The sequence below is a fragment of the Melozone crissalis genome, unplaced genomic scaffold (genome assembly GCF_028551555.1).
Source record: "Melozone crissalis strain CALT ecotype California unplaced genomic scaffold, PUWL_Pcris_2 ptg000068l_1, whole genome shotgun sequence".
Classification (NCBI taxonomy): domain Eukaryota; kingdom Metazoa; phylum Chordata; class Aves; order Passeriformes; family Passerellidae; genus Melozone; species Melozone crissalis.
Window position 1 is genome coordinate 5,594,504 of NW_026535846.1, and position 27,316 is coordinate 5,621,819.

Sequence of the window (27,316 nt, forward strand, 5' to 3'; positions counted from 1 at the left end):
CTCTCTCTGGCTGCAGTTGCTCTTACACCTACAGGGCTTTTCCTCCTTCCCTGTGATGCCAGCAGTGCATTGCCCTGTTGGTGATGTGCTCAGCCTTGGCTCTGCTGGACACAGGGGAAGCTTCTGGCACCTTCTCCCCCTGCAGCCCCCCCAAACCTGACACACCCCCAGTGTCCTGCAGATCCCAAAGTCTGAGGTTTCCTCCCACTGGACAAGTTTTGGCTGTTGAAATGAGGAGATTATTATAGCAATGCTTTCAGCATTATCCAGGTCATTTTCTCATACATTAATGAGATAATAGAAATTTATGGAAGTCTTTATTGAATCTTAATTGCTCCCTAAGACCATGACTGAACTAGAAAGAGCGACTTCATTCTGCTTTGACTACTACAGCAGATGGTGAGGATACAGAATCCTGAACTCAGATTTGTTCATTTTTCACCTAAAAATGCTGTTAGTTTTCCTTTAGAATAATACCAATCCATTTCCTGATAGTGCAGTATGCAAGGTGCTTCTGAAAGGTGAGAGGGGTAATTCCAGTATTTAGTTTGCTACTAGAAGTCTAATATTTTGTTGAGGCTGTTCTTACTCTCTACAAGGAAGATTTTTAAACCAGAACACCACTGAAGGATTTAAGAGGCATCTTCCTCACTAGCAAATGAGTTCAAATTAGCCCAATTACAATTAAAACATGACGCATTTATCAACCATCAATGATGAGAAATAATGTAAATCAGGGACAAATCTGTTTACAATTTAATAATCCACATCAGGCAACTACCAGGAGAATTTATCAATGCCTAAAAATTGCCATAAATTACACCCTTGGTTGGGAAGTTTAAAGTTTTTGAAAAAAGCTCAGCTCTTGCAGATGCCACTGAATATTAGAGATTCCTAAAGATGCAAAAATAGAACTCCTTTGGTTGAAATTATGTCCCTCTGTGAAACTGGAAAATCCAAAAATTGCAAAATCCAGAAGTTTTTGAATGCTGACTTAAAAACAAGAGCTGTATTTCACTGTATTCTTGTGCATTTTTAACCTGCTGTACAAGATCCAGGATCCTATTCAGCACGAACAGTTCCCACAGCCTTTCACACTGTTGATAATTTCTTCTTCTAGCTTCTTCCTTTCCTCCTCTTTGGATGTGTGGCTGGGTCTCTCCTCCCAGTCTGGCTGGTTGTGACTGTGGAGCACTTTGCTGCTCTGGGTGTGCCACATCTCATAGTAGAGATTGCTGGGGTTTGCCAGGAGCTCTGCGTGCCTGCCACGTTCTGCGACTTTACCCTGCAAAACAAGGGCAGGAAATCAGGAATCCACACTCCCAGAGCTTTAGCAATACACCAGCCTATGGACCAGAGTTTTACAGTATGGATTAGAGCACAAATTCATGAGGAAGAGCTTGAAACAGCAAGGAAGGATTGACTGCACAGTGCACTCACTTGTGTGGGCACTGCCAGCTGAAAACAAGGAGCTGTGCCCTTCTCACACTGCACCTGCCCTTTGTCCAGCTGGGCAAAATCTAAAACTTACAGCATGGAAAGCTTCCTATCTAAACTGCAGGAGTTATCTTAAGTTTCCTATCTAAACTGGAGGAGTTATCTAAAGTAAAGTTTCCTATCAAAACTGCAGGAGTTATCTAAAGTAAACGTGGAATATAAAGTAAATGTGGACCTTTATATGAGCAGCAAGGTGTTCAACTACTCCTGCAAAGGTGACATGAATGTACCAAAATAAACACAGATTTATCTTTGCTCAGTAACAAACACAGGTGAGGAAGCTAAAAGAGAGGAGCAGACAGAAAGGGGTTTATATTAGACAAGCAATGCACATCTAAGGTCAAATCCTGAAAACAGTTAGTGCAAACTGCTTTTATGGGTGCTCTGTAGCTTGTGTCACTGCAGTCACCACCATGGAATTGTGTGAGCAGTTCAGTTCTCTGGGCTGTTCTCAGAGCAGAGATGATTTATTGACTATCAGCATGGAAAGAAAGAGTTGGAGAGGAGAATCTCATGAGAACTCCAACCCTACAGAGAAATACCATCACTCTTCAAAAAACCAAACTAATTTTCTACTTTGAGAGACACATTCACTGACTTCAAATTAAACTGATACATTAATTCATTCTCCAGCTACTTTTCCTTCTCATTATACAGACAACTACATGGATTTGATATCAGTTCTAAATTCTGATCTACAATTAAATCTACCTCCTTGTGACATCTGCTGATGGACAAGCTGAGAAAAAATTTGTGTCTTGGCACTTCTATTAGTAGATGTGCCAGTGGAATCTGAACAAATATACATTTGATCAACAGAACTGCAGAATTTACTTCAATTCTTTAAGTGATTAATTTGGAGTAGAGAGCAGGTTTTGAATTATGGCTTTTTTTAGTAAGTCTTGACCAATCCTAAAAATGGAATTTCTCTGCTCAGCTCCACAGCACCAGGATCTGTATCATTACTCCAACATTTACTCACCCAGGAATGATTCTGATTTTACCTCAGCAAAGGTGCTGGAATTGTGATTCCCTGATTACCATTGCTAAGCAAAAACAGCCACAATCACCCTGTGTCATCCCTGCTCCTGAGCCTGATTTCCTTGGCTGATAACACCTCAATCCTGCAGAAGGATGGCAGAGGCACAAGGCAGTGCTGCCTCCCTCATCCACAATTCCATCCTTCAGCAAAGGAAGCACCCTGGCTCCCTCACAGTTTGAGGCTGTGCTTTTATTTTTAATTTAACAGTTACACTACAACACAAAACACGCTCTCAGGAAGCTGTGAAAAATTGCATGGAAAACAAAAAGCTGCCAATTGCCTTGTGACACGTTACAAAATGTTTGTGAGATGTTTTAACGTGCACTTGTAGGAAGGATACACCTTAGGAGAGGGTTTGTCAGCAAAAGCTGAAAAAACAAAGCAGATCAAAACCAACTAAAAACTCCATGGAGCACTGCAAGTGATTTATTCCACTACTTCATCCTGAGATTCATATAAAGCTGAGTTTTGTGTAGCAAATGTCACAATTTCACAAAGATATGGTTCTAATTGTCCCTGAAGTCATTGAATGTAGTGTAAGAATAATTTATTTGCTTTTAGATGTGTATTTTAAGTCACTAAAGACACCTAGGAGCACAAGCTTATAAATAGCAACTGATAAAAATGAATGCAGAGATAAATTTAACATCTATTATCAGCAGATCAGAGCACTGTACTTTCAGCATTATCAGTTAAAAGAATAATTATGAAGTTATCTTAAGGACATTTGTTTATTTAAAATCTCTTGCCAGATACAGATAATAGAGAAAAAATGGACTTTGGGTGAGTATGAGGTAACAGCTGAATGCTGATATTAGGGAATCAAATGTTGAGACATGTTGGTTTTTTCTTAGAAAAGAAGCGTACAGAAAGGGAACAATCACACTTTTCTACAGGTACAACAGAGAATGGTGCTCAGATTTTTAACATAATGAGGCTGAACAATCCTGCAATAGTTCTATCTGCATGGAAACAGAACACACTGTCCTCTCTCCTTCCACTGAGAGGAAAAATGGATGTATGTGAAAAACAGACCCTGAGCAATGAGAGTGAAGCATAAATTGGGGGAACACATTAGGAAACTTCAGATGACAGAAGCATGCAAAAAATTAGATTAAAACCATGCAACAGTAAGGCATAAAAATAACAACATACAAGACAGTCACACACGCCAAGCTTGGGTTGGATTTTTCAAGCATAGTTCATTTCCAAAGCAGCTTGGTGGGAGTGAATTACAATTCAAACACAATTCAAACTGGACACAGAGGCCCTAAAGCAAACCCTGCCATGGTATGAACATCCCACAGCAGCAGGGGAGCCCTCACCTGATCCAGCACGATGATCTCATCTGCATCCACCACCGTGGACAACCTGTGCGCAATGAAAATCGACGTCCGGTGCTTCACCATGTCCCTCATGGCTTTCAGAATGTTCTGCAAGAGTGGAACAGACACAAACTCTTACACACTCCTGAGTGAGATGAGGAGAGATAAAATGCTGCTGGAAATATGCAAATTACTGTAAATAAGTTTTGAAAATCATCTCTGGTACTGCTACAGCTTCCCAATAACAAACAGCCACGAGTATGTACAGGAGAAACAGAAGAGTCCCAAACATGAAATATCTGTGGTTTTGCTAAAGCCTCAAACTGAAAAAAAAGCTTGTATTCACAGAAAAACACAGCTATCCCCAGGGACACAGGAAGAGAAGTGTCACTTCATTTCAGGAAAAAACTTCCCCATAGAGCCATGCTACACAAGCAGCAAACAGCAGTAAAAGCATCTGAAAATAAGAACTCCTCGTGGTTGTAATATTAATGCTTTCCCATGATTGTTAAAGGAAAAAATCCTTCTCAGGATTATGCTAATGTGGAACAAAGACAGAACAATTCTAGGAATTATCTATCCATCCATCCATCCATCTGTCTATCCATCCATCCATCTATCCATCCATCCATCCATCCAGTGTTTCCTTTGTGAGCTCTATGGCACCTTCCAAACCACACCCTCTCTCTGCAAGGAGCACTGATGGGGAATTTGTGCCCTCACTACCAGAAGTGAAGTGTCCACTTTATTTCTCTGAAAATTTTTGTCAGAAAACATTTCCATTCCCAGGCATACTCTTGTGGAAAAGTCTCATTTTCATTTGCTGTCTTCCAAGTGCATTTCTACTCTGAAACTTTCTGTTTTGCTTATGACTCTTGCACAGATACAGCAAAAGAAGAGAGGAAAAATGTGAGAACTCAGTGTGATGTGGACATTTCAGGCCCACAAGGAAGCTGTGCTACATTTCAGAGCTGTGCTATATGGATGTACAGTTCATCCTCTGGATTCTTTGCATCTGGATAATGAAAGTAATTTAGTGCTTACAGGTCAATAAATTCCCTCAATCTGCATAAGAGAACAGAGCCATAGCTTAGCTCATTTTTGATGACATCAGTTGGGGAAATGACTGCTGGTGCTGAGAGTTTTGTGCTTAAACAAAGATGATGTTATGAAGGCTGATGCAGCTCCTGTCACAGTGCCACCACATCTATGTCACAGCTCTTCCTGTGGAATGGGCACAAATGAACAGCAGCACTGCAGGTCACACCTGCATCACCTGCACAACAAACCAGGGGGATTGTCCTGCATCATATCTCAATTATTTAGAGGGATTTTTTCATGGCCACCTGCACCAGCTTCAAGGGATAAATGCGTCAAGAGTGGAAACAGAAAATATCCCAGAGACAGCTGATATCCCTCACTATCTCCAGGGTAGATGGACTGAGCTTCTCTGCTCCACACTTCAGAACAACAGCTTCAACACCGCATCTCTTAATAATACTGAGAAAACACTTGAAAAAGAACAGAATTCTGAGAGGAAAAGAACAAGGAAAAGCATCAGAATCAAACATCATTGTATCACCTAAATTCTAGATTTTTTATCCCAATTTACCTCTTCTGTAATTGAATCTAAAGATGATGTGGCTTCATCATAGAGAAAAATAAGTGGCTCCTTTAACATTGCTCTGGCAATTGCAACTCTTTGCTTTTCTCCTCCTGAATGAGGGGGAAAGAGGAAAAAAAAGAAAAAAAGATTAAATTACAATTGTGATAGTCTAAATTCAACAGCAGACATGATTTTGAAGGGTTGGTTGTTGGGTTTTTTCTCCTTTTTTTAAGAGACATCAGAGTCACTGCTGACAAATGTCTGACATGTTACATAAGGTAGCACACAAGTTCCTGCTCCCTGGTAAATTTAGTGATTCAAGATTGCTCATCCTTTTGGAAAAGGACAGAGAACTATTTTGTATCTGCTCCAAGGCAAGAGTCTGACACAGGTGAGTAACAATGCTGTACAGTTACTCACTCTGTACGCCTGGGAGTAGGAGCCCATTCACCTGGCCTAAGCTCTGCTCCATCCAGTAACTTCTGCACACACAAATCCACTTTTCTCTCAACACTGCTCTGTCCACACCTCCTGTATTGGATTTCAGGCATTTTGCTCATACATTGTGTCTTTCAGATCTCTCCTTGACATTCATCCAACTTCCCACCCCATAATGGCAAATTTCACTCAAGAACAGTTAATATTGTACTGCAAACCACCATCAGCCTGCAATCTACAGCCTGCTGGTTTCTGATATAACCCAGTTTCAGACTAGTTTCCTTCCTAAACAATTCTTACAGCCAACATCTACTCAAGAATAACTCAGGGCAACTTTTACAGACAGGAAAACAGGTGCATTTGAGAACTTAAAATCTGCTAAACATTTGGTACGCGACGCAAACGCGTCACATTTGTGCACTTGTCCTCCTTTGTTTTATGCAAGACTTCAAAACATTCCATTTAATACCATTATACTCTTGTTAATGTTCCATTCCTATCAGGAGAGAACATGCTTTCATAAACCATTTAAAAGGCTGGTGGTAATGCTGCAGTTCACATTTTAAACTGTCTTTGGCAGAATTGAGGAGCAATTAGAACTGTATGATTTACTCAGTCTGTTTTAGTGTGCTCTCCCTCCCTCCCCTGTACAGCATCTTCAAAACTCACAGCTTGACAATAGCCATGTTTGAAAGACATATTTCAGTACCCAGCTCCCCCATATTTGCAGGGAATGTTGTTCCCCATTCACACTCAGGGCAGCAGCAGAGAAATTGTTCCATTCACAGAGTCAGGGATTTGCAGCTCTGCCTGTTACACATCTATTAGCCAACACTGATGTGGGTTCTAATTGGAACAACCCAAACAACTTGTTTTTCACTCTTTACTCTTGATGAATCAATCCTTGAGAACAGTAAGAACTGCACAAAATGCTACATCACCACTTAAATTGGCAAATCTGTCACTGCAGCTAAAATCTTGTTTTTCCATTGTGCACATAAACCCCTGGATTTTAAAGAGAATCACTTCAATTCACGCAGCTTTTACTCACCCTATTCCTGTCACAAAGTAACAGAACAAAGCAGGACTTTATGTTCTCCTTAGACTTGAGGAAGCCTCACCCAACTTAAAAAACCCCACAAACTGATTCTGAAATGAATCAATACATATCTTTATAAGAATTTAGGGAGCCAATCTACTATTGAGAGAACTATAGATTGCAATTAGCAGTAGCATTTTACAGAGCCACTGAAGGAACTCAGAGCTTTCCATTTGATATCTCCAAGTTCTGAGAGCACTGGCCTGAGACTCCTGTACCCTGGCTGCACACATTCCTGAAGCTTCTTTACCACTGGTATTTGTCAATATTCACCTAATTGTTGAAAATAAGAAACTGAAGCTGTTCTTTTAGTGGCAGATGCTTATTCAGAGCTCAAAAGAATTCCGTGGTCTTTCTCCTGAGCATTTTGCATACTCTTTCTTCTTTAAATACAAACAAAGCAGTAAAAGAACACAATTCCCTTACCTTTCTCAACACCACCTTTGTGGGAGCACTGGCAGGTAGGTGCTTATGACCATCCCAGTGGCAGCACAAACTGAAGGATGGAGGAAAGGCAGAACCACTTTCTGAAAGGCTCTGTTACAGGAGTCATGAGGTCAGAAGGAAACTCCAGCACACCCACACACAATGCTCCAGACTGAGAAAGGGACACAGAATCATGCAGGCTGGAAAAGCCCCACAAGACCATGGAGCTCAACTGTTCTCCCAGCCACCATGGTCACCACTGACCCATGTGCCTAAGTGCCACATCCACACAGCTGTAAAATCCCTCCAGGCATGAGGAGTCCACCACTGCCCCAAGAAGCCTGATCAAACCTTTGGGTGAAGAAATTTCTCCTAAAATCCAATCTAAACCTCAACATAAGGTTAAGGCATGGAGCAACCTGGTGTAGTGAAAGATGCCCCTGCTCACAGCAGGAGGGTTGGTTTAGATGAATTTTAGAAGATTCCCTCCAACTGAAACCATTCTATTCTTCTATCAACACCAAGGCATTTCAAACCTATTGTCAGTCAAATCCTCTTTCCAGCAATTATGAGTGTGGGGAGACAGGCAGCACAAGACAAATCTTTCATTGTTAGCACGATTCTCTTCAGTTCTGCCAGTACCTATTTAGCACCTTCTATTCCCTCACCCAGATCTGTGCTTCACATACTTTATTTCTCTTTTAGGTGTCTGCATAATCCCCTTCTGCAGCATGCACACTTTCTCCTGCACTCACGTTCTGGGTGCAGCCTGTACCCTCTGACCCCCTTTTTCAAAGGCACCAGGACTGACTGCAACAGCTGCAGAGAAAGAAATCCCCCTCAGAACTGTCTCTGCAACAGGCAGCACCTCTGTCTGCACCCACTGCATCCCTCAAAACACACAGAGTTCCCAATTCTAGTCCACTACCCAAAGAGATCATGAGAAAAATAATTTTTACTTAGATGCACTGCCAGCCTCACTTACAACCTCATTTAACAGTATCCCCTGAAAACACATTCCTTTGAACATCTTGCAGACTACAGCTGCCTTAAAATGCAGACCTTCATATTAATATTCAGCCTTACAGGTAGGTATTTTGGGCCCCTCTCTACAAGGACATGAAGGGGCTGGAGAGTGTCCAAAGAAGGGAATGGAGCTGGGGAAGGGTCTGGAACATAAGTCCTATGAGGAGCAGCTGAGGGAGCTGAGAAGGGGCTCAGCCTGGAGAAAAAGAGGCTCAGGTGGGACCTTCTGGCTCTGCACAGCTCCTGACAGGAGGGGACAGCCAGGGGGGTTGGGCTGTGCTCCCAGGGAAAAGGGACAGGAGGAGAGGGAACAGCCTCAGGCTGGGCCAGGGGAGGGTCAGGTTGGATGATAGGAAAGATTTCTTCACTGAAGGGTCATGCATTGCATCAGGCTGCCCAGGGCAGTGGTGGAGTCACCATTCCTGGAAGCCAAAAAGGAATGGACATGGCACTTGGTGATGTGGTTTGGTGAGCATGGTGGGATTTACTCAGAGGTTGGACTTGATCTTGGAGATCTTCTCCCACCTTAATGATTCTGTGTTATAAACTAAATAAACTAAAAGTAAACCTGAGGACTAAACTCTGCAAGAAACTTTGAGGCAGCAAAAGGGATACAAAGAAGCTGGGAGCCCACCTGAGAGTTTGAGTCCTCGCTCCCCAACCTGGGTGTTGTAGCCATTGGGCATCCTCAGGATGGCATCGTGGATCCCTGCCAGCTTGGCCACTGCATACACCTCCTCTGCTGTGGCCTCTGTGTTGCCATAGAGCAGGTTGTAGTAGATGGTGTTGTGGAAGAGAACAGCATCCTGCATTGGTGGGAAGAAGAAATTATGAACATCAGCTTCAGAATTGCCCCCTTATAAACATTTTAAAGAAGAAATCATGAACATCAGCTTCAGAACTGTCCCCTAAATCAGCCTTGCTGGGTTCAGGTGTCCCCAGCAGGCTGCAGGGGCTGGATAGCTCAGTCCTTTACGGGACAGACTGTCTGAGTTCCCAAGCAGTTCTCAGCCACAGGCAACCTTAGCAAGCTTAAGGGATATCAGCTCTTTGTGATTTCAGCTCTTTACTGATTCCAGCCCTTCAGCTTGCTAGGTGCCCAGGCAGGCAGACACAGGGAGAGAGAGGAGAAGGCTGTGTGGGGTCCCACAGTGATGTCTTTACTGATTCTTCTGAGAAGGGTTCCAGTGACAGCTCTTCCAGCAGAACCAGGCTAAAACAGCCCATTATATAGGGTACAGGGGATCAGCAATGGTCCAATGGCAAGGGTTAAAGGAAAGTGACCTGTAGGGTTACAGAGAGATAAGCAGGGGTCCAAAGGTAAAACAGGGTCTTCCTAGCCCACTCACCATGGCTTGGCATTTCCTATCTTTAGAATTCTGCACACCACAGGGCCCTTGCAAAACCAGGGCCTGCTACAGTCTCCAGCCCATGAAAGAATCAACACAGAACGTTGTTTGTATTTTTCTTTACACAGCCTGAAGGTAAAAGTGTTTGGGGACATTTCTTTTCCCAAAAAAGGGATTAATATATTTTGTGTCCTAAATATGTATGTCATGCATAGTTTCACCCCTTTGCTAACTCATTACGGGTGGTAATCAACTATAAAGCTAAATCACTTAAAGCTGGAGGCAGTTTCTCATGGGGAGGCTTAAACACATTTCAGAAATTGGATCTATATGATGATGCATATAAAAACATAATATTTCCTGGGGGAAAAAAGTCTAGTTTCTTTGAAAGTCACCATGCAACACCACTGCATTAGGAGTGGCCTTCACTGAACAGTGCCAGATACTGAGAATCACTATTAGAATTACTGTTCCAATGGAGTGTCTGGGGAGAAGGAAACATGGAATACCTGAGGCACAACTCCTATTGCCTTTCTCAGACTTTCCAAACTGACATCTTGGATGTTCTGTCCAGCAATATAAATGTTTCCTTTCTGAGGTTCATAGAAACGAAATAATAACCTCACAATGGTGCTTTTCCTGGAATTGGAAAGAATTGAAGTTAATGTTACATCCTGATTTGCCATTTACAATCTCCAATGATGTACAAACAATAAAAAGCAAACACAAGCAGCACCACATTTAAGAAACCAAATTCTGCATTGATTGGCATATTTAGTCCATTTACCCACCCTGACCCACTACCTCCTACAATGGCCACTTTCTTTCCTGCAGGGACTTCAAAGGACACTCCAGCAAGGACTTTCTGCCCCTTCAGGTATTCAAAATGCACATTGTCAAAGGCAATGGAAGCAGTCTGGGGGGTGATCTGCAGGGGTGGAGCCAGCTCTTTGTCCTATGAAAAGAAGAATTCCGCTTTATCTGCTGCCCAGAAATTATCTCCAACACTTCAACAAGCTCGACAGTCCCTTTCCCACCTCAGAAACAGGCAAACAGACACTCCAGCTCAGATATGTGGAAAATAATCATAATTTGCTGCACAAGTGACATTGGTTTGCTCCTCCTTTTCCCCAAAGGAGGTAAAAATTCCTGCTGTAAACACTCTGCCTCATAACTTCTTTTGCAATATATTCTGCATCATTAATTACCAATAAGAATTCAAGCACGAGGCATGAATACTTAAATAAAAAAGTCTCAATACAAACACAGCTTCCATGAAGCAATTTTTGCTTCTCTGCAAGAAAAAGAAAATTAACTTATTGCAGTAACTGCACTTAAGAGGCAGAACAGCAACCTCACACAAAACAACTCTTTCATGAATAGAAATTAAACCTGGAAGATGAGAACATGGTAAAATGATGGCATTGCCACTCACAGCACTGCTAAATGCCCAGATATTTTAGGAAATAAGCTACTACTTACTTTGATTTTGGTATCTACACTGAGAAGTGTAAACAAGGTATTCATATCTATCAGTGCTTGTCTTGTCTCTCTGTACACTGTTCCCAGGAAGTTCAGGGGCAGAGAAAGCTGGAACAGCAATCCATTCACCATTACCAGATCTCCAACAGAAAGGCTGCCTTAAGACAAAAGGGGTGTGAGAGAATAAGGAGACTTGAAGGGTTTTCCTTTTAGGATGCACCAAAAGAATTGATCAAGTCCATCAAACTTAATTTCTTTTATCTCATTTCTAAACCCAGATTTTTAAATAACAAACAAAACCACAGAATCCATTCTCAGATTTTATATAGGGGTGCCTGAGAGGAATGGCAATGTTTGTGTGGATTTCACTTTAAAAAAGATGTAATAGCACTGGCAAATAAGGCAAGCAGCACATACAATATCAGACTGTAAAACCCACAGAGAGGCCCAAGGAAGTTAAAAGGGAAGGAAATAATATATGGAAGCACAAATCAGGAAAGACAATCTTAAGTGCAATTACAGACAAATCCAAATGATAGATTCTGTTATGATCAAGAGAGAGCTTTCTCACTGCATGTACCACAGAGCTGCTGAAACACACTGAGCAGCTCTGGGCAGCTCGTATCAAACAGGCTGATCAAGGGAAAGCTCAGGATGTCACAGCAGCTAAAGGTAAGTGGCAGGTCAGTTCAGCTGGAACAGGCCCAGAAAGATGATTTAAAGCCATATGTCTACCATCCTGCTTCAAGCTATTCTAAATCTTGCTAAGAACAGCTATAAACTGCACCTATTGACTGATCTGTTCAGTGTAACCCTTCCCTGCCCTGGCATCTTTAAAAAGGGCAAAGCAGATGCAAGAGAGAGCACATGGTATAAAGGTCTGCCCTTCAAACACTTCTGGATGTTAACAGTCTTTAAAGCATCATTATTTTCACTCTAAAACCACCTTGCTTTAGCAGAGCTTCATCCCAATTCTGTATTTGAAGCTTGTACTCTGTCTTCCTAATCAAGCAGGCTTTATTTTATGTAGTAAATTAGACAAGGGTAGAACAGATGGAAGCAATTCTTTTAATAATGTGCCCTTATTAATGGAAGGAAATTATTGGTAACAAAACTACTGGAGACAAAGCACAGGGGTATAAATACATGGAGTCTTGCCAAAATGGGAAGGGAGAAGGGCAAAAAGAAAGGATCTTTGTACAATGTCCACAGAAATATTTTTATCTACAGAAGTGCCTTTCAAAAACCTTTAAGAAAAATTTCCTAAAGTGACATTTTCTTGGGATCTTTCTTTAACTGCTAAACTTTTATAATGCTTTTGATAAAATCATAGTATTATTGAGAGAGCCACTGAGAGAGAGATAAAATGGAATTAATAATACTCCAAGAAGCAAAAATATATAGACAAAACTTAAAGAAAAAACTCTCAGCCAAAAACTCTCAAAATGAACTATCACATCAACCCTCAGTTAATTAAGACTAACACCTCTGTTGTGGATGAACTGAGGTAAAGGAGACTCATTTCAGGCTCACAGACAGGTGAGTTACCTGCAATAATGCCCTGGCTGGCGAGCACCATGATGGCTGTTAAACCCACACTAAATATGGCACTCTGGCCAAAGTTGAGGAGAGCTAAAGTGGAGGTAGTCTTCAGGGAGGCTCTCTCATAGGTCTTCAGGAACTCATCATACCGTTGGGCTTCGTATTTCTCATTATTGAAATACTACAATACAAACAAAAATGGGAAATGTGACAGTACAAACATGTTGGACTGGTTAAGCAGCTGTAAAATCCAGTATGAACAGAGTGCAGTGACACACACACACAACTCCTCTCTAACAGTTCTCACAACTGAAGGAAAGAATCACAGAATATCCTGAGTTGGAAGGAACCCACAAGGATCATGCAGCCCAGCTCCTGCCCAGACACACCAACAATCCCATCCTGTGCCTGACAGAGCTGTATAAACCCTCCTGGAGCCCTGGCAGCCTCAGGGCCAAGCCCATTCCCTGGGAGCCTGCTCAGTGCCCACCATCCTGTGGGTGAAGAACCTTCCCCCAATATCCAACCTAAACCTCCTCTTCAAGACTAAGTTTACTCTCTGCAGAAATTGATGGTCAAGGTGATTCAGCCATGAAAGAAACTTCTCATTCTTTATTAACAAAGAGATTTTTCCCACCCCCACTAACAACCTTCCTGCTACTCTGTCAGTGCCACGCACTCCTCTTCAAATGAATAATGCTTAAAAATATGCTATTGCTCCAAATATGCAGCCCTTTAAAGATGAATCTTATGACTCACTTCCCTAAGGCTGACAGAAGCAAGACAAAGAGCCTGGTAGTAAAGACTGGCCTTACCTTCACAGTCTCATAATTCAGGAGCGAGTCAATGGCAGCGTTACCGGCATCGTTGTCGGCTTTGTTCATTTCTATCCGAAACTTTGTCCTGGGAAAGGAAAGGAAGGCTTCATCCAGTCACTGATGCTTTTATTTTAGCTTTTATATTCTTCAAACCCTGTACTGCATTAGTGTATAACTCTAAACTCCATATAGAGTTAACCGTCTTCACATTTTGGTCAGACAGAACAGTTCCTCTAGGCCTGAGATTCAAAGATACTCTACTGCCTCAGCCTCTAAAAGTGAGTTGTGGGGGAGCAAACTGGGGGAATGTAAGGGGACACAGTATGGGTGAATGAAGGTGGTATAAATGTAATCTCATCCCCTAAAGAGTTGCAGCTGGACCAATTACTAAAGATGAGGAGCAGGCCTGATGTTAACAGGCCACACCTGTAGCAAATAAGAACAGTGTCATAAAAGAGTGGATTGGTGGGATCTGGAGTCAGTTGGCTGCTGCACGGACCAGGAAGAGTCAGTGCTTAGAGGAGATGCCTATGAGAAACATTGAGGAGGTATGAAACTCTTGAGTAAGGAGACAACAATGTGAAACCTTTGCTATATAACAACAACAGAGGAATATGACTACACTGCCTGAAGCTGGAATTGGAGGATTAACCCCTGATGTGTAAATGGACCAAATATAATTGTCTGAAAAACTCATTACCATCATCATCCTGGGTGTGTCCTTGGTGGTTTCTGCACTGCCCAAGATGAACCCATTGAAGGCCTTTAATAAATTCCCACTTTATTCTCTTAATCCTAATATCTCTTATTCTGAATTCCAGGCAGCCACTGAAGGCACCATGCCAAGCTGAGGAATATGAGGGCAGGGCCTGCCTTACCTCCACTGTGTGATTCCTATGGTGAACGCTGCATAGGCTCCCAGGGTCCCCAGAGTGACCAAAGCAAACTCAGCACCACATTTGTAATACTGCAAGATTTCAAATCAAATAATAATAAAAAAGAATCATTACTGTTTTCAAAACTTCACTGATGTCTCCAGCTAGGCTATTCTAATTTTAAGACAAGAAATGATGGTCCCTCCCAACACAATCCCTGCTCTGAACAGCTTAAGGCTAAATAAAGGCTTAAACTCAAAAGGAAAGCAGCAAGAAGGATTTAGATGAAAAGATTGGAGGCAATAACCAAGAGCTGGTGTATATAATACTGCAAAGTTATTTTTCACATTATAAAACATAAATGCTGCTGATGCTTGTGCTGTTTTCACAAATAAGTATTTGTTTCTATGCTTTTTCAGATTTTGAAAGAAAGCTGGACTGTAGAAGAAGAAATAAATGGCCTTGCAAAACAACTTAGGAAGCATTTTCTGTACTTCAGGGCACATCAGGAGAGAAAAGCCCTAAGGAGGGTTGGCTGACAGCCAGCCTGGTCTGCAATTTCCACTGGTTAGAAAATGGAACCCTGTCGGATTTTGGTGCTGTTTAGATGGTCTGGGAAAAGCCCAAAGATGGCCTTGGGCCCCCGGGTTCGAAAGGACGAGAGGAAGCTTCAGATTTGTTCTCGGTCTCGGTGTTTATTAATTGCTTATCTAAAAGATTTTCTCTTGGCCTGACAGAGTTCTGCTCAGCAGTCAGCCATGGGCACACACTGAGAGCCCCTGGGGCGGCCACCTATCTTTATACCCGGAGTTACGTATACAATATTTATCATTTTTCTCCAATACCCTCTACCCTTATTAACCAGTGTTCCCCTAGTAAGGTCCAATCCTGGAGTGCCAACTCCACCACAGAAGATGGAGGCCTAGAGGAAGAAGAAGAAGGAGAAGGGCACGCCCCAATTCCTCCATCTTGCCTCTCTAGACCCCCCTGTACAGGGATCTTAAACCCTGTATCTCACACTCCAATTAACTTGTCCCTTCACCATTCACCCCAGTGAAATCCTCCCGTCCTCATACTGATGTCATCTCCCATGTGGGATCAAAGTCCAGCCACCAGACATTTCTGGCAACATTCCAGGACTCCTGAGCCCCCCAGGGGCAGTCTTGTTCACCCTGCACCCCAGTTCTGAGAGACTGAGATCCCACAGAACCCAACAGGCATTTCACTGTTCCATTCAAACTTGATTAAGTCTTTCCAAAAAGGCCAATAAACAGAACAAGATTTTTGTTTTTAATTTAAACCAAGACACATAATCATGATTCAGATTTTTGCACCCAAATAACACCCAAAGATCCTGACTTCCAAGACAGAATGTGTGATTTATTTTGTAGAAGTTTACATTTCAGGGCATTAAGCTTAAACCCTGCCAGGAGAAGCCTGTTTTCCAAAAGCTCATTTTCACTTTTAAGTTCTGGATAAGTCCAGATCAGTATTCAGGAAAGTACCAATAATCACTCCCTCCTCTATTCTGAACACACTGAACCACAACATTTTTATTCTGCTTCCTCACTATTCACCTGGGTATATTTGACACTTGTGTACACAGTTTACTTTTCTGATTTCATTTTTCCAACAATTCTGAAGAAAAACATTAAAAACTGTCCACATCAATGCAACTGGCTGAAGAGAAGCTTTAAATGTGAAAACCATTTCAAATAAGCTTACTTAAAACAACAGATATTTGAACACTATAGGTTGCTCTCTTTTGAAGTAGTTGCTTTCACCTTGTAAATTCAATTATTATTATTATAATTAGTAGAATTTGGTAAGAGCATTATTCCTAAATGAGACAATTCCAACTAAAGCACACTTACCAGAATTCCACTGACCAGAGCCACCTCAAACATTGTGGGGCCCAGGTTAAACACCAAAGCACTGAGAACAAAGCTGATGCCCCTGGTGCCTCTGTCGATGGTTTTTGACAGAGCTCCTGTTTGCCTGCTCAGATGGAAGGCCAGGTCCAGGTTGTGAAGGTGCAGGAAAACATTCTTGGCAATCCTCCTGATTGAATTCTGAGCTACCTTCCCAAACACTGCATTTCTTGCTTCATTAAATAATGCTGCCCCAGCTCTTGAGATACCATCTAAAAAGGAATGAAAAAGTTTACAAAATGAAAATAATTATATTTTCAACTTCCCTTCATGCATGAAATTACACTAGACTCATTCTTTATATGTTTTCAACAATTTTAGTTCAAAGGTAATTTATACTTAATTGGCCCAAGCTTTATGCAATTTTTCATTTATAAACCATTGTGCACACATTTAAATCAGTTTCTTTTTATAGCTGGTTGTAAGAAAGGGCAGGATTTATAATCAAGAATAATTTCTATAAGCATTATTTCATTTTTTAATTGGAATACCAGAAGCAAGGTCAGAGAATATTAGGAACAGACATCAACACAGTGCAACAATGAAATTGTTACAACACTCTGAGGGCTGGAGCCCCTCTGCTCTGGGGGCTCTGGCAGAGCTGGGGGTGCTCACCTGGACAGGAGAAGCTCCAGGGAGAGCCCAGAGCCCTGCCAGGACCTGAAGGGGCTCCAGGAGAGCTGCAGAGGGACTGGGGACAAGGATGGAGGGACAGGACACAGGGAATGGCTCCCAGTGCCACAGGGCAGGGATGGATGGGATATTGGGAATTGGGAATTGTTCCCTGGCAGGGTGGGCAGGCCCTGGCACAGGTGCCCAGAGAAGCTGGGGCAGCCCCTGGATCCCTGAAGTGTCCAAGGTTGGTTGGAGCTTGGAGCAGCTTGGGAAGGTGGGAGGTGTCCCTGCCCAAGGAATCTTAAAATCCCTTCCTACCCAAACTTGGCTTTAAACTGAAAGGGAGTAGGTTTACACTTGGCATTGGGAAAAAACTGATCCCTGTGAGGGTGGGCAGGCCCTGGCTCAGGGTGCCCAGAGCAGCTGGGGCTGCCCCTGGAACCCTGAAGTGCCCAAGGCCAGGCTGGATAGGGCTTGGAGCACAGCTTGCGCCCTTGGACACATAGAACGGCTCCCAGTGCCACAGGGCAGGGCTGGATGGGATAGTGGGAATTGGGAAGTGTTCCCTGGCAGGGTGGGCAGGCCCTGGCACAGGTGCCCAGAGCAGCTGGGGCTGCCCCTGGATCCCTGGCAGTGCCCAAGGCCAGGTTGGACATTGGGGCTTGGAGCAGCCTGGGGCAGTGGGAGGTGTCCCTGCCCACAGATGACCTTTAAGGTCCCTTCCAGCCCAAACCACTGGGTGATTCTGTGATTCACAAGCAGCTGTGATGGCCAGCAGCAACGGGCAGGAAGCTCTGCTGAACCCCTCCCTCCCTCCCTGCAGCCCCTGAGCTCCCAGGCAGGATCTGGGAATGCACTCACAGCCCACAAGGACAGCCGTCGCCAGGGTGGCCGCGGTGCTCGGGGCGTCGCCGAGGTTGAGCACGTTCCCAGACAGCTCGTTCAGGCTGTCCACTGCATACTTGAACATGAAGGGAACCAGAATATTCATGGCCTGAAAGCAGGAGCACACCAGTTAGACCATTTGCATTAAAACATCTCTGCAGCATGACTATTATTGTCTGAAATGGCTCTGCTGTGATATTTAGTCCTTGAGCACTCAGTGCAGGTGAGCTGGTTCTTTATTTCAAGCAGGATGTTAAACCCTTGCTGCTGGCACTGCAGGGTTACTTTGAATCTCTCACTGTCTTTTTTTAAATATGGATTTCTGTCCTCAACAAACCACACTGCAAAGGCCCTGAAAGTGAGCTGAGCTCTCAGGACAGCATGGCAAGCCCAGGAAATGAATCAAGCAGCAGCCACTGCATGGCACACACGGTGCTACAAAATTGTGCCATCATTTGGAGCTGTTTGCTCTTTGTGGTGCTGGCAGTATTCAGTGTGAAGAAGCTCAGTTCCACAGGAAACACTCACCTGCACTTTGCTAACACTGGGTCACTGGCATGGATTCAACCAAAGCTCCAAGGAAGTCAAAGAAAATAAACCAATCCCTCTTTTGTCTCTGTTAATACTCCCCTAAAATTTAAATAATGCTTCTCGTTTGCAACATCACTCCAAATATTATAAACCCTGGGGTTTGGCACAGCAGCACAGAAGATTTTCTGTACAGTCTATAAGACACTACAAATTACTGTACAAATATTAGTTTTCAAACAAAAAGTCACATCCACCACCTATCACCCAGTGTGCCCCTCTAGATGTGAAACCCCAAGCAGATGGAAATGCAAACACATCAACTTCAGCAGTTTTTTATTTGCACAACTGTAGCACAAGAAAAAATGGAAAATCACACAGAAAATCTAAAATTTCCTTGTTATTGCACCATTGTTACATTGCTCACTTATACCAACAAAAAAGGCAATTTACAGACAAACTTCATAAAATTAATAGAATTTCTTAATTCAAGCTGCTCCTAACTGTTGAGATTTGAAAATAAGGACACAACTTTTTTAGCAGTTTGAACAAGTATGTTATGACCTACAATCTTACAATCACAGCAGATGTTAAAATACTTTAAAACTCAACAGCAAGTTGAGTTTGCTTAAGGTTGGGCTTTTTTTTAGTATTTGGAAAAAACTTGTGAGGAGATGACAAATAATTTTACATGAGAAGAAACAAGAAACAGAAACCAGATTGATACAGATATTTCAGCTCTCTCCACCAAATGTTTTGGATACCCACTTAGATCTCAATTGTATTTAGGGACATCTGTCAGAGCTGAAAGCCCAGGGAAAAAACTGTAGATAAACTGGATAAAACCAGATTTTGAGACAAAAGAGTGATAAAGTAATTCTTAAGTTCAGTCCAAATTCAAGTGGGGAACCAGAGTTCCAGAAGTTCTAATGACTGTCCCAGGATCCAATATTTCCAGTTTTACAAGTTATGGCAAATAGTGGAAGGTACAAACTTCACCAAGCAGAGTAATTGGGTTTTGAAAATATTTTTGTGAACTACAGATTTAAAGAATATAATGTAAATTAATTTTTTGAATCTGTGCTGTTAATTTTTTCAGAGAGTGTTTTAGGCTAAAGATTTAAATGCAAATGAGGAAGGAATTAATTTTCTCCTCTTCCCCCATGTGTTCCCTATGAAATACATTATAAAAAATATCAAAATTCTCAACAGAGCATAATTTAGGTAACTCTGTGAGGAGATACATGAGATCTGAGGGCACCTGGGTGAGGTTAGTGCTGGTTTGTTAGTGACTGAAAAGAGAAACAGCTGAAGGATCAGGTCCTACACCAAGCATTCCTCAGGAACTTGTCCAGAGCAGCCTGAGAGTCCTTCAGCCACAGCTCCCCTCTAACAGATGGGAATTGTGGAAATCTCAAATCCCTTCCCCACTATAACCAAACAACTCCACTTTGCCTTCAGAGATACTGAAACTCCATTCTGGGGTGGCATTTTGTTCTTGATAAAGATGAATCTACTGCCATGTGTGTTCCAGTGACAAGCAACATGACAAAGTGCAGGTTTTCCTGGGAGACACCTCTCAGGAGAAAATAAGAATATTGTCATGCAGATGGTCTTCATTTGCTGCAGATTCTCACAAATCTCTCTGCAGGGATTTTATTCCTCACTAGACTGTGCTACACTACAGGTAGTTTTGAAATAGAACCACAGATATATTTAAAGTCCATTTAAAGAAAAGAGATGTATTCTTTAAACTGCTGTTCTCCACTCACAATTAATTTAACTGGTAACAGCCTACAATTTTGTAGAAATGTCTTCTTTTACATCAATATAATTCTTCCCAATAGAGTTTTAAATGAAATTTAAAGCCTGGTCTCAGGTTATAGTTGTTCTGACTCCTGGAGGGTAAAGCTTCAATAAGAACAAGGCAGCACAGTATTGCATTTCATTAGCAATCAAGACAGTCTGCTTTCCAGTAATTTAAAAAGAAAAAAGTTAATCTTACAAAGTTTATAGCAGGAGATGAGAGGCCATTATTAGAAACAGGCCTTTCCTACTCAATTTGTTAAGTCAATGAGATCACATTCACAGTAATGGAAACAAAATTTCATCCTTCTGCAAAAATTCACATTCTCTCTTTGTATTTGCTGGCACAGAACAAAAAGCTTTAAGCACACCTTGGTAGACCATGAAAATCTACCATGAAAAACAATTGTCTTACACAATCTATCTGTACAGGCTTCCCTCCTCTGCCTAATGCCTGAAAGCTTGATAACAATTCCCATTAAAAAGACTCTTTCAATATGAATTTGTGAATTTTCTATTTCTGGGTTTGAATTAATAGCTTATCCTTGCTTGAATTTATTGGAAAGCAAATACAGCATCCCATGAAATCATCCCAACTCAATTGCCCACATTTAACAGCAGGTTGCCCTGGAATGAATCATGAGTAAATGAGTTTAAACATTTTTTTAATGACTGCACTGTTTTAAGCTGACAGTGCAGTATCATCTTTATTCCCCCATGGGACTACACTACATTTAAGGCAAACAGCCTTATCTTTCATTTTGCTCTTCCCAGCACTTTTTGTTTAATAAAGATGATGAATTAATGACAGCCTGAGCCCCAACAAGATAAAACTGGTCCACAGTGAACTGTTCTTTGCCAATAATTCAGTGAGAAATGTTGGCATGAGGATGACTGAATTTATCTCTGGACCAATATAAACATACACATTTGTGGAGATCACACAGAAATCTCCATCCCTTGTGGAGGCAAGACTGCTAAAGAAGCTCCAAAATGTGCTCCAGAAGAGGGAAGAAGCACCTGCCTTCATGGCTTCTTCAAATGTAATGATCACCTGAACTACACTTTTTCCAGGAGGGGAAAAAACTCAAACCAATTTAAATACTTTTCACCTGAAACTCCTCAAAAAGCTACCAATTTCTAAAGGTTTATTGCAATTATCTAACTCCATCTGAGCCCCCAGAAAGAGCTCAAACACCAAGATCACAGGAACATGCTTCACTGATCAGCTGGATATCGTTATCTTCGCGTGCAGGCAGAATTTGCAATTCAACCCTTGTGTCCTGCCTCCTCAGCCAGCCATTCCTGCTCTGAAACCGATGGAATTAGCAGTCAGTAGAAATGCAGAGAGTCTGAAAGAATTCTTTGGCTCATGAATAACACATGCCTGCTCTGTGACCAGGAGGCCAAAACCCATTGCAGGCTGACAGAGGTGACAAGTGATTTTGTCATATTCATGTGTTTAATCCAGCTCCTCAGAGGCCTCAGCACTTTTCTCCTTGTGCCACAGAAGAAAAAAGGAAAAAACCAGAAAAGTAAGGAAGCATTTGCTGTACAATCACCAGTAGAGAAGCCAAAAAAAGGTGGGAAAACATAGAAAAAGAAAATGCAGATATGCAGAAGCTGAGCAATGTCTGAAAACACAGATTTTCCCTGTGTACTCCTCTCACCTGCCTTCCTCTTGCATCCTTCAGATCATGTACACACATCCAGATAGGCTATAAATATTTAAGGTAAAAATTTCAAGTGTGTCATAATAATACAACACATCTTGCAAGGAAGAAAAGACCTCACTAGCCCTGGAGCAGACTCCATCCTGTCATAAAAAGCCATCCTAACAGCTTGCTTTGAAGGCTCACAATACCACTGGCAGTTATGTGGAGACAAAAAGGAACCAAAAATCACAATAATTTGTTCAATGACAGGCAACTGGGCCCCACAAAAGGAGTTAAGACAGATTGTAACTGCAGGCTCTTCAGTAACTGCACACAAACTGGCTTTTGTTTTGAAAGTGAATTTTACTGAACTGGAAGATTTAAAGAGACAAATTATTTCTCAAGCAGCAGCACAAGGAGAAATGAACTGCAGCTGTTTTGTGAGTAAGTAACCAAATTAAATTGGGGGTATATTCCTTACATTTTTTCCCCATAGCTGAGAATTTCATAACCTACCTGTCCTCTGTGATTCCTTGGAGTTTTCACAGAATAAAACTGAAGCCACCTTACAAGCACTGTACTTAAACTGGAAATCTATTGCTGTAAATTCATAAAACTGAAAATCTTTTGTCAAACTCAGAAGGAATTGGGCACAGGGTTGACAGAAGTGTTTCTTTTGGGGGAAGGTGACTTGCAGCAGCCATCATGACCATCCAGTTCTCCATGCAAACCCCTCAGAACGAGGGGCCTTTAGACAAAATCCACAATAAGGATGTAAATCCTTCAGACACAGAATTCACTTTGTCCCATAGTGAACAAAGAAATCAGGACTGCAGTGAGGAGAAAAACATGCTGGTGTTCCTGTGCTGACACAATGATACAGCAGAAAAACTTTACCAAACAGCTTGTGTGGTCTGTGGAGTGCATTGTAATCAACCTCAGAACAAAGGGCTCCCAAGTGGGATAATGAGGAAAGCACACACAATTGCACATGGTGCAGGAAAGACACAGGTAAACCACTTTGTGCTGCATTTTCTCCAGGACAAAGTGACCCTTTGTGTGCTCTGCAAGGGCAGCAGATGTTCAGGGCTCAAAGATGTGACAGACTCACCACAGCTCTGGAATAAACTATTGCACATCACTTGTGTCACACTGACACACACACACAGAATGTGTAAAGTATGAAGCAATTCAAGAAAAGTTCTTCTCACAAAGGAAGAGTGAGCACAGCTCCTAAGATGAGAACTCCTTAATTTGCAATTATCCAGCACAGCTTTGTAATGACAGAACAAAACAAAGAACAGCTAGAAGACATCCATAAAATTTTCACCCCTGCCAGTTATGATATTTATTTTCCATAGAGAGTTTGCTGTGTGTTTTCCCAATGAAATCCTTGTTTGCCCAAACAAACATTCTCACAAAACATTTCTGCTTTAACAAGCATCTCCTAAAACCTGGGCAAAGCTCACCAGGTTTTCTGCTTTTCTTCTGAGACTCTGCTCTGGACATCAGGGCTTCTGGGCTGCCTTGTACAAATATAAAGTGGGAAACTTAAGAGAACACTTGAGATCCAAACCCCAGTTACTTCCCCAAAGAGTTAAATGATTTTCTGATGAGGGAACATCTCTCTCTCCCAGTAGAAATATAATGGCTCTTTTTTACACCAAATACAGAGCTATTGCAAGAGTCTAGGTATCCTGGTCATCAATTTTGTTTTCTTAACACCCCAGAAAGCTGCTTGAAACATTAACAAGACTTCTTAAAGGCAAGGTACAGTGCTGCCACATGCAGGATTAGAGGCTGGATTCACATCCTCCATCATATCCATATAACACTACAAATTAGAGAATAGGGAAGGGGGGAGAAGAACAGGAAAAAATCCTTCAAACATTTAAAAACTGCCTTCAGATTATTATTAACATTACTAATAAAAGTCTTTGAAAAGGAAGTGACTGAGAATAATTTTCATTTCCACCTGGCAGATCCACATCACAAAACCTCAAGGGATCTGCATTTTGAGGAGAGTTTTAAAATGCAGTGGAAAGCATTGCTGTGTGTTTTGCCCAAAGGGGGAAGCTCACTTGCACAGTCCAGCCATATTCTGCATGTCATCACCTGCATTATCAGCAACATCCTGAACTGCAGCACAACCCAAGTATCTACTGGAGACAGTACCCACAAGTACCTGAGAGATAAAAACCCCTTGAGAAAGCACTGTAGATCAGCTCCAGCTCACAGAAATGAGCACATTTCTCTCCCAAGCACTCCTCTTTTAACACCTACAGAGCTGAAATTTGTCTCTTCTCTCTTTTCATAACATGGCAATGGTGCTGAGTGCTAATATTAGCTTTATGTTTGGTTAAAATTGCTGTACTTAAAAGCAACCCAGCTGAGCTGTATGTCTCAATGGAATTCACAAAACTTCCTCCCAGTGTTTTGCAATCAAATATTTCTTTTTTTTTTATTTAAAGCAAAAGGAAGCTAACATTTGCTCTTCTGAACTATTTCTACAAGGTTTGCATAGAATTTGAATTATATCCCCTTTCAATCTGCAGAACACTTTTGCATTCCAAATCCTTTAAAAGAACAAACAAACACTAATGTTATTGCAGGTAAGAACATAGATCCTTTCACATAATGAAATAAAAGTAAGAGCAATCTTCCATTTCATAATCAAAGACTACATGAAAATCATTTGAATGAAAGCAGGGTTGTTAAATACAAAAGGTTATACAGCTTCTCTCATATTAGGACACCAGAGAAGTCCCCAAAACAATTAATTCTCTGTTATCTCACAGAGAAATATCAACAGAGTGGAGCTCAAATCCCTTTCCACAGCACAGGAAGACCTGTGAATAGGCACGACCACATTGATCACATTCAGGGTTCAGAATGGGCACTGTCTGACAGCACCACACAAGGAGAGATGAACAGCCTTTAACTCCCATTTTTTGTAATTTCTGAGGTAAATAATTAACCAAAAAAGGAAAATCATGGGCTAAATTAATGAGACCAAGAGAAACAAAAATTCTAGTTGTCACCATCACCTCCCTAAACATGCACATGGATATTACTGTTCCAAAATCCAATCATCATTTCTCATATACATTCCTGTGAAAAACCCAGACATCCTAATAGCATAAACGCCTTTAAATACCAGAAAAGCAAATGATTCCTTGCACAGATGAGCAGCAGCTGTGGGAGTTTCTGCTCTTACCTTGGCACTGGCCAGGAAGCCCAGGGAAAGGGCGACCCTGGCGCGCAGGTCGGGCCGGTCCCGGGGCCACACGTAGGACAGCATGGCCCTGATGATCTTCTTGGCATCAATCTCCTTCAGCTGGGGGAGCACAAACAGAGCACTGCTTACACACACACTTGGCAAGTAAAACAACTGTAAATAATGAATTTCATACAGTCGGATCACTTCTGTATTTTATTGGATAGGAAACAGACACTGGACAATGCCTGAGACCAGCACTGCCTATAAACCTAAAAACTTCCACCTTGAGATGTTCACGTCCATGACATGCCATTAAAATGCTCCATGTTCTCCAGAACACCTGGCTGGCTGCAACTGGAACACAGAAAAAGCCACAATTCCCCATCTTTAAACACTTCACTGACCCTTCTCTTTTATCTCCTCAAGACTGCTGTACAAAAGTCAAGGGCTTGCTACTTCTTTTTTGGAAGATGTTTTAAAATAGCAGGGGAGAAATGCAAAAAAATTAACAAATTAGCACAATAACTAAGGCAAGAAGGAAGTCTGAAAGGTCCCCAATAAACATAAATAGTTTGGAGAACATTCCCTGCCATGGATAATCAGGCTTCACAAGGCAGAAGATGTACATGGCCACGTGCTGGCATTTTGTCACCAAATGTCACTGCAGATGTATTGGAACATGACACAGGATAAGCACAATGCTCAATATCACTGAGCAGTGTTTAAGGTTTGTTTTTGTGAGGGGATTCAGCAATATCTGCTACAGGTGGCCCTAGCTTGAACTTCTGGAGTTACAATAAGAAGTTGGAGAATTTGCACACATTTCATGCTCAGGTTTTTGTTCTCTAACAAAGTGTGCCAAAAACAACATGAGATAAACTTGTATTTGCAATAAACAGAACAAGATCTGGACACAGTCTCAAGTTTTGACCTTTAAATGATGCTATCAATTTTAACTGAATTTTTGATAATAGGCTCTCCTCCAAATCTCAAATTTTGTTCTAAGTAAGAGCGCAATCCATTTAACAAGACAGCCTGAAAAACATTACTTTTTCTTTTTGTGTTTAATTTTCCTTTGGGATTACTTTTCTGGTGTTGGGTTTGGTTGCTGTATTTTTTTATTTTGTTGGGGGTTTTTTTTGCTGTATTATTTTCCAGATGGAAAGATGTTTATCACTGACACTTCTGATAATAACACTGAACTCCCAAGCTAAATTATCTGCAGCCTAAACCGTATTTCCTAATTGAGAACAAGAGGATGTGCAGCAACACAGAGCACAAGTATCAACAACTCATTTTTCTGGGCTGGCTACACTGGGGTTAACTTGAAAGACACAAGGGTTATCTAAGGGAGAAAGGAGGGCAGCAAGGGCAGCTAATCTCCCCATTTCAGGCAATATTTTGTAGTGGGGAGGAGAGAGGGAAACAAAAAGTTAGTGCACACCTTTCAAAGATGACTCTTGTGACAGAAGTCAGTAGGAAGGGGGAGTATTATAATAAATCTTACTGTTTGAGGATAAACCAAATTAGAAAAGAAATTCTCTGTTAAGGTCTGGGGTGAATAAGCAAGAAAGGAGAGGTCTGTTAAAAGGTAAAATTGCTGAGGCAACCAGGGAAGCCAATCCTATAAAGGTAAGCTTTTAAAAGCACCAGGAAATTCATCTGTTTTTCTAGTCACAGCTTCAAGCAAAACCAAGGCATTTTGTCATCAAATGTCACTGCAAATGTATTGGAACATTACACAGGATAAGCACATTTCAAAGGACTTTTAAAAAATGGCTATATGGAAGATTTGTCAGTGGAGAGAGGATGCAAAAGTGCCTCTGTTGTGTCCTACCCACTTAAAAATGGAGATATCTGCTGCAGCATATACATGAATCTTTCCATTTCAGCCAAGGATATGCATAAAAAGCAGTTCAAACACGTGGAAAATATCTTTGATCACCACTTACAGGTTAAAAGGAAGTTAAAAAAAATTGGTACCACATTAACACAAAAGATACAAAAGTGCAATCAGAGCAGTTCTAATTATATGTTGCTATTGGCTAGGCAGACTTTGCACAGAAAACCTATTAAAAGGAACAAAATATATTGGCTGCAAACAAGGAATCTATTTCCTTTTTTCATGGCTCTGAAGGGTGACAGAAGCAA

General features: G+C 41.7%; 1 protein-coding gene across 1 annotated transcript in view; it reads right to left on the reverse strand.

Annotated features, from left to right (window-relative positions):
- Nucleotides 1-300: 300 nt before the first annotated feature.
- ABCB7 (ATP binding cassette subfamily B member 7) overlaps nt 301-27,316 on the reverse strand; it is a 37,385-nt gene continuing 10,369 nt past the window's right edge. The window contains exons 4-16 of the mRNA XM_054289798.1: nt 25,163-25,282; nt 17,933-18,065; nt 16,400-16,668; nt 14,529-14,617; nt 13,648-13,735; nt 12,839-13,013; nt 11,291-11,448; nt 10,600-10,763; nt 10,318-10,447; nt 9,094-9,265; nt 5,477-5,580; nt 3,865-3,972; nt 301-1,285 (exon numbers count right to left, since the gene is read on the reverse strand). Coding sequence (XP_054145773.1) covers nt 1,067-1,285; nt 3,865-3,972; nt 5,477-5,580; nt 9,094-9,265; nt 10,318-10,447; nt 10,600-10,763; nt 11,291-11,448; nt 12,839-13,013; nt 13,648-13,735; nt 14,529-14,617; nt 16,400-16,668; nt 17,933-18,065; nt 25,163-25,282 — 1,929 coding nt within the window. The 3' untranslated portion in view covers nt 301-1,066. The remainder of the gene's footprint in view (nt 1,286-3,864; nt 3,973-5,476; nt 5,581-9,093; nt 9,266-10,317; nt 10,448-10,599; nt 10,764-11,290; nt 11,449-12,838; nt 13,014-13,647; nt 13,736-14,528; nt 14,618-16,399; nt 16,669-17,932; nt 18,066-25,162; nt 25,283-27,316) is intronic.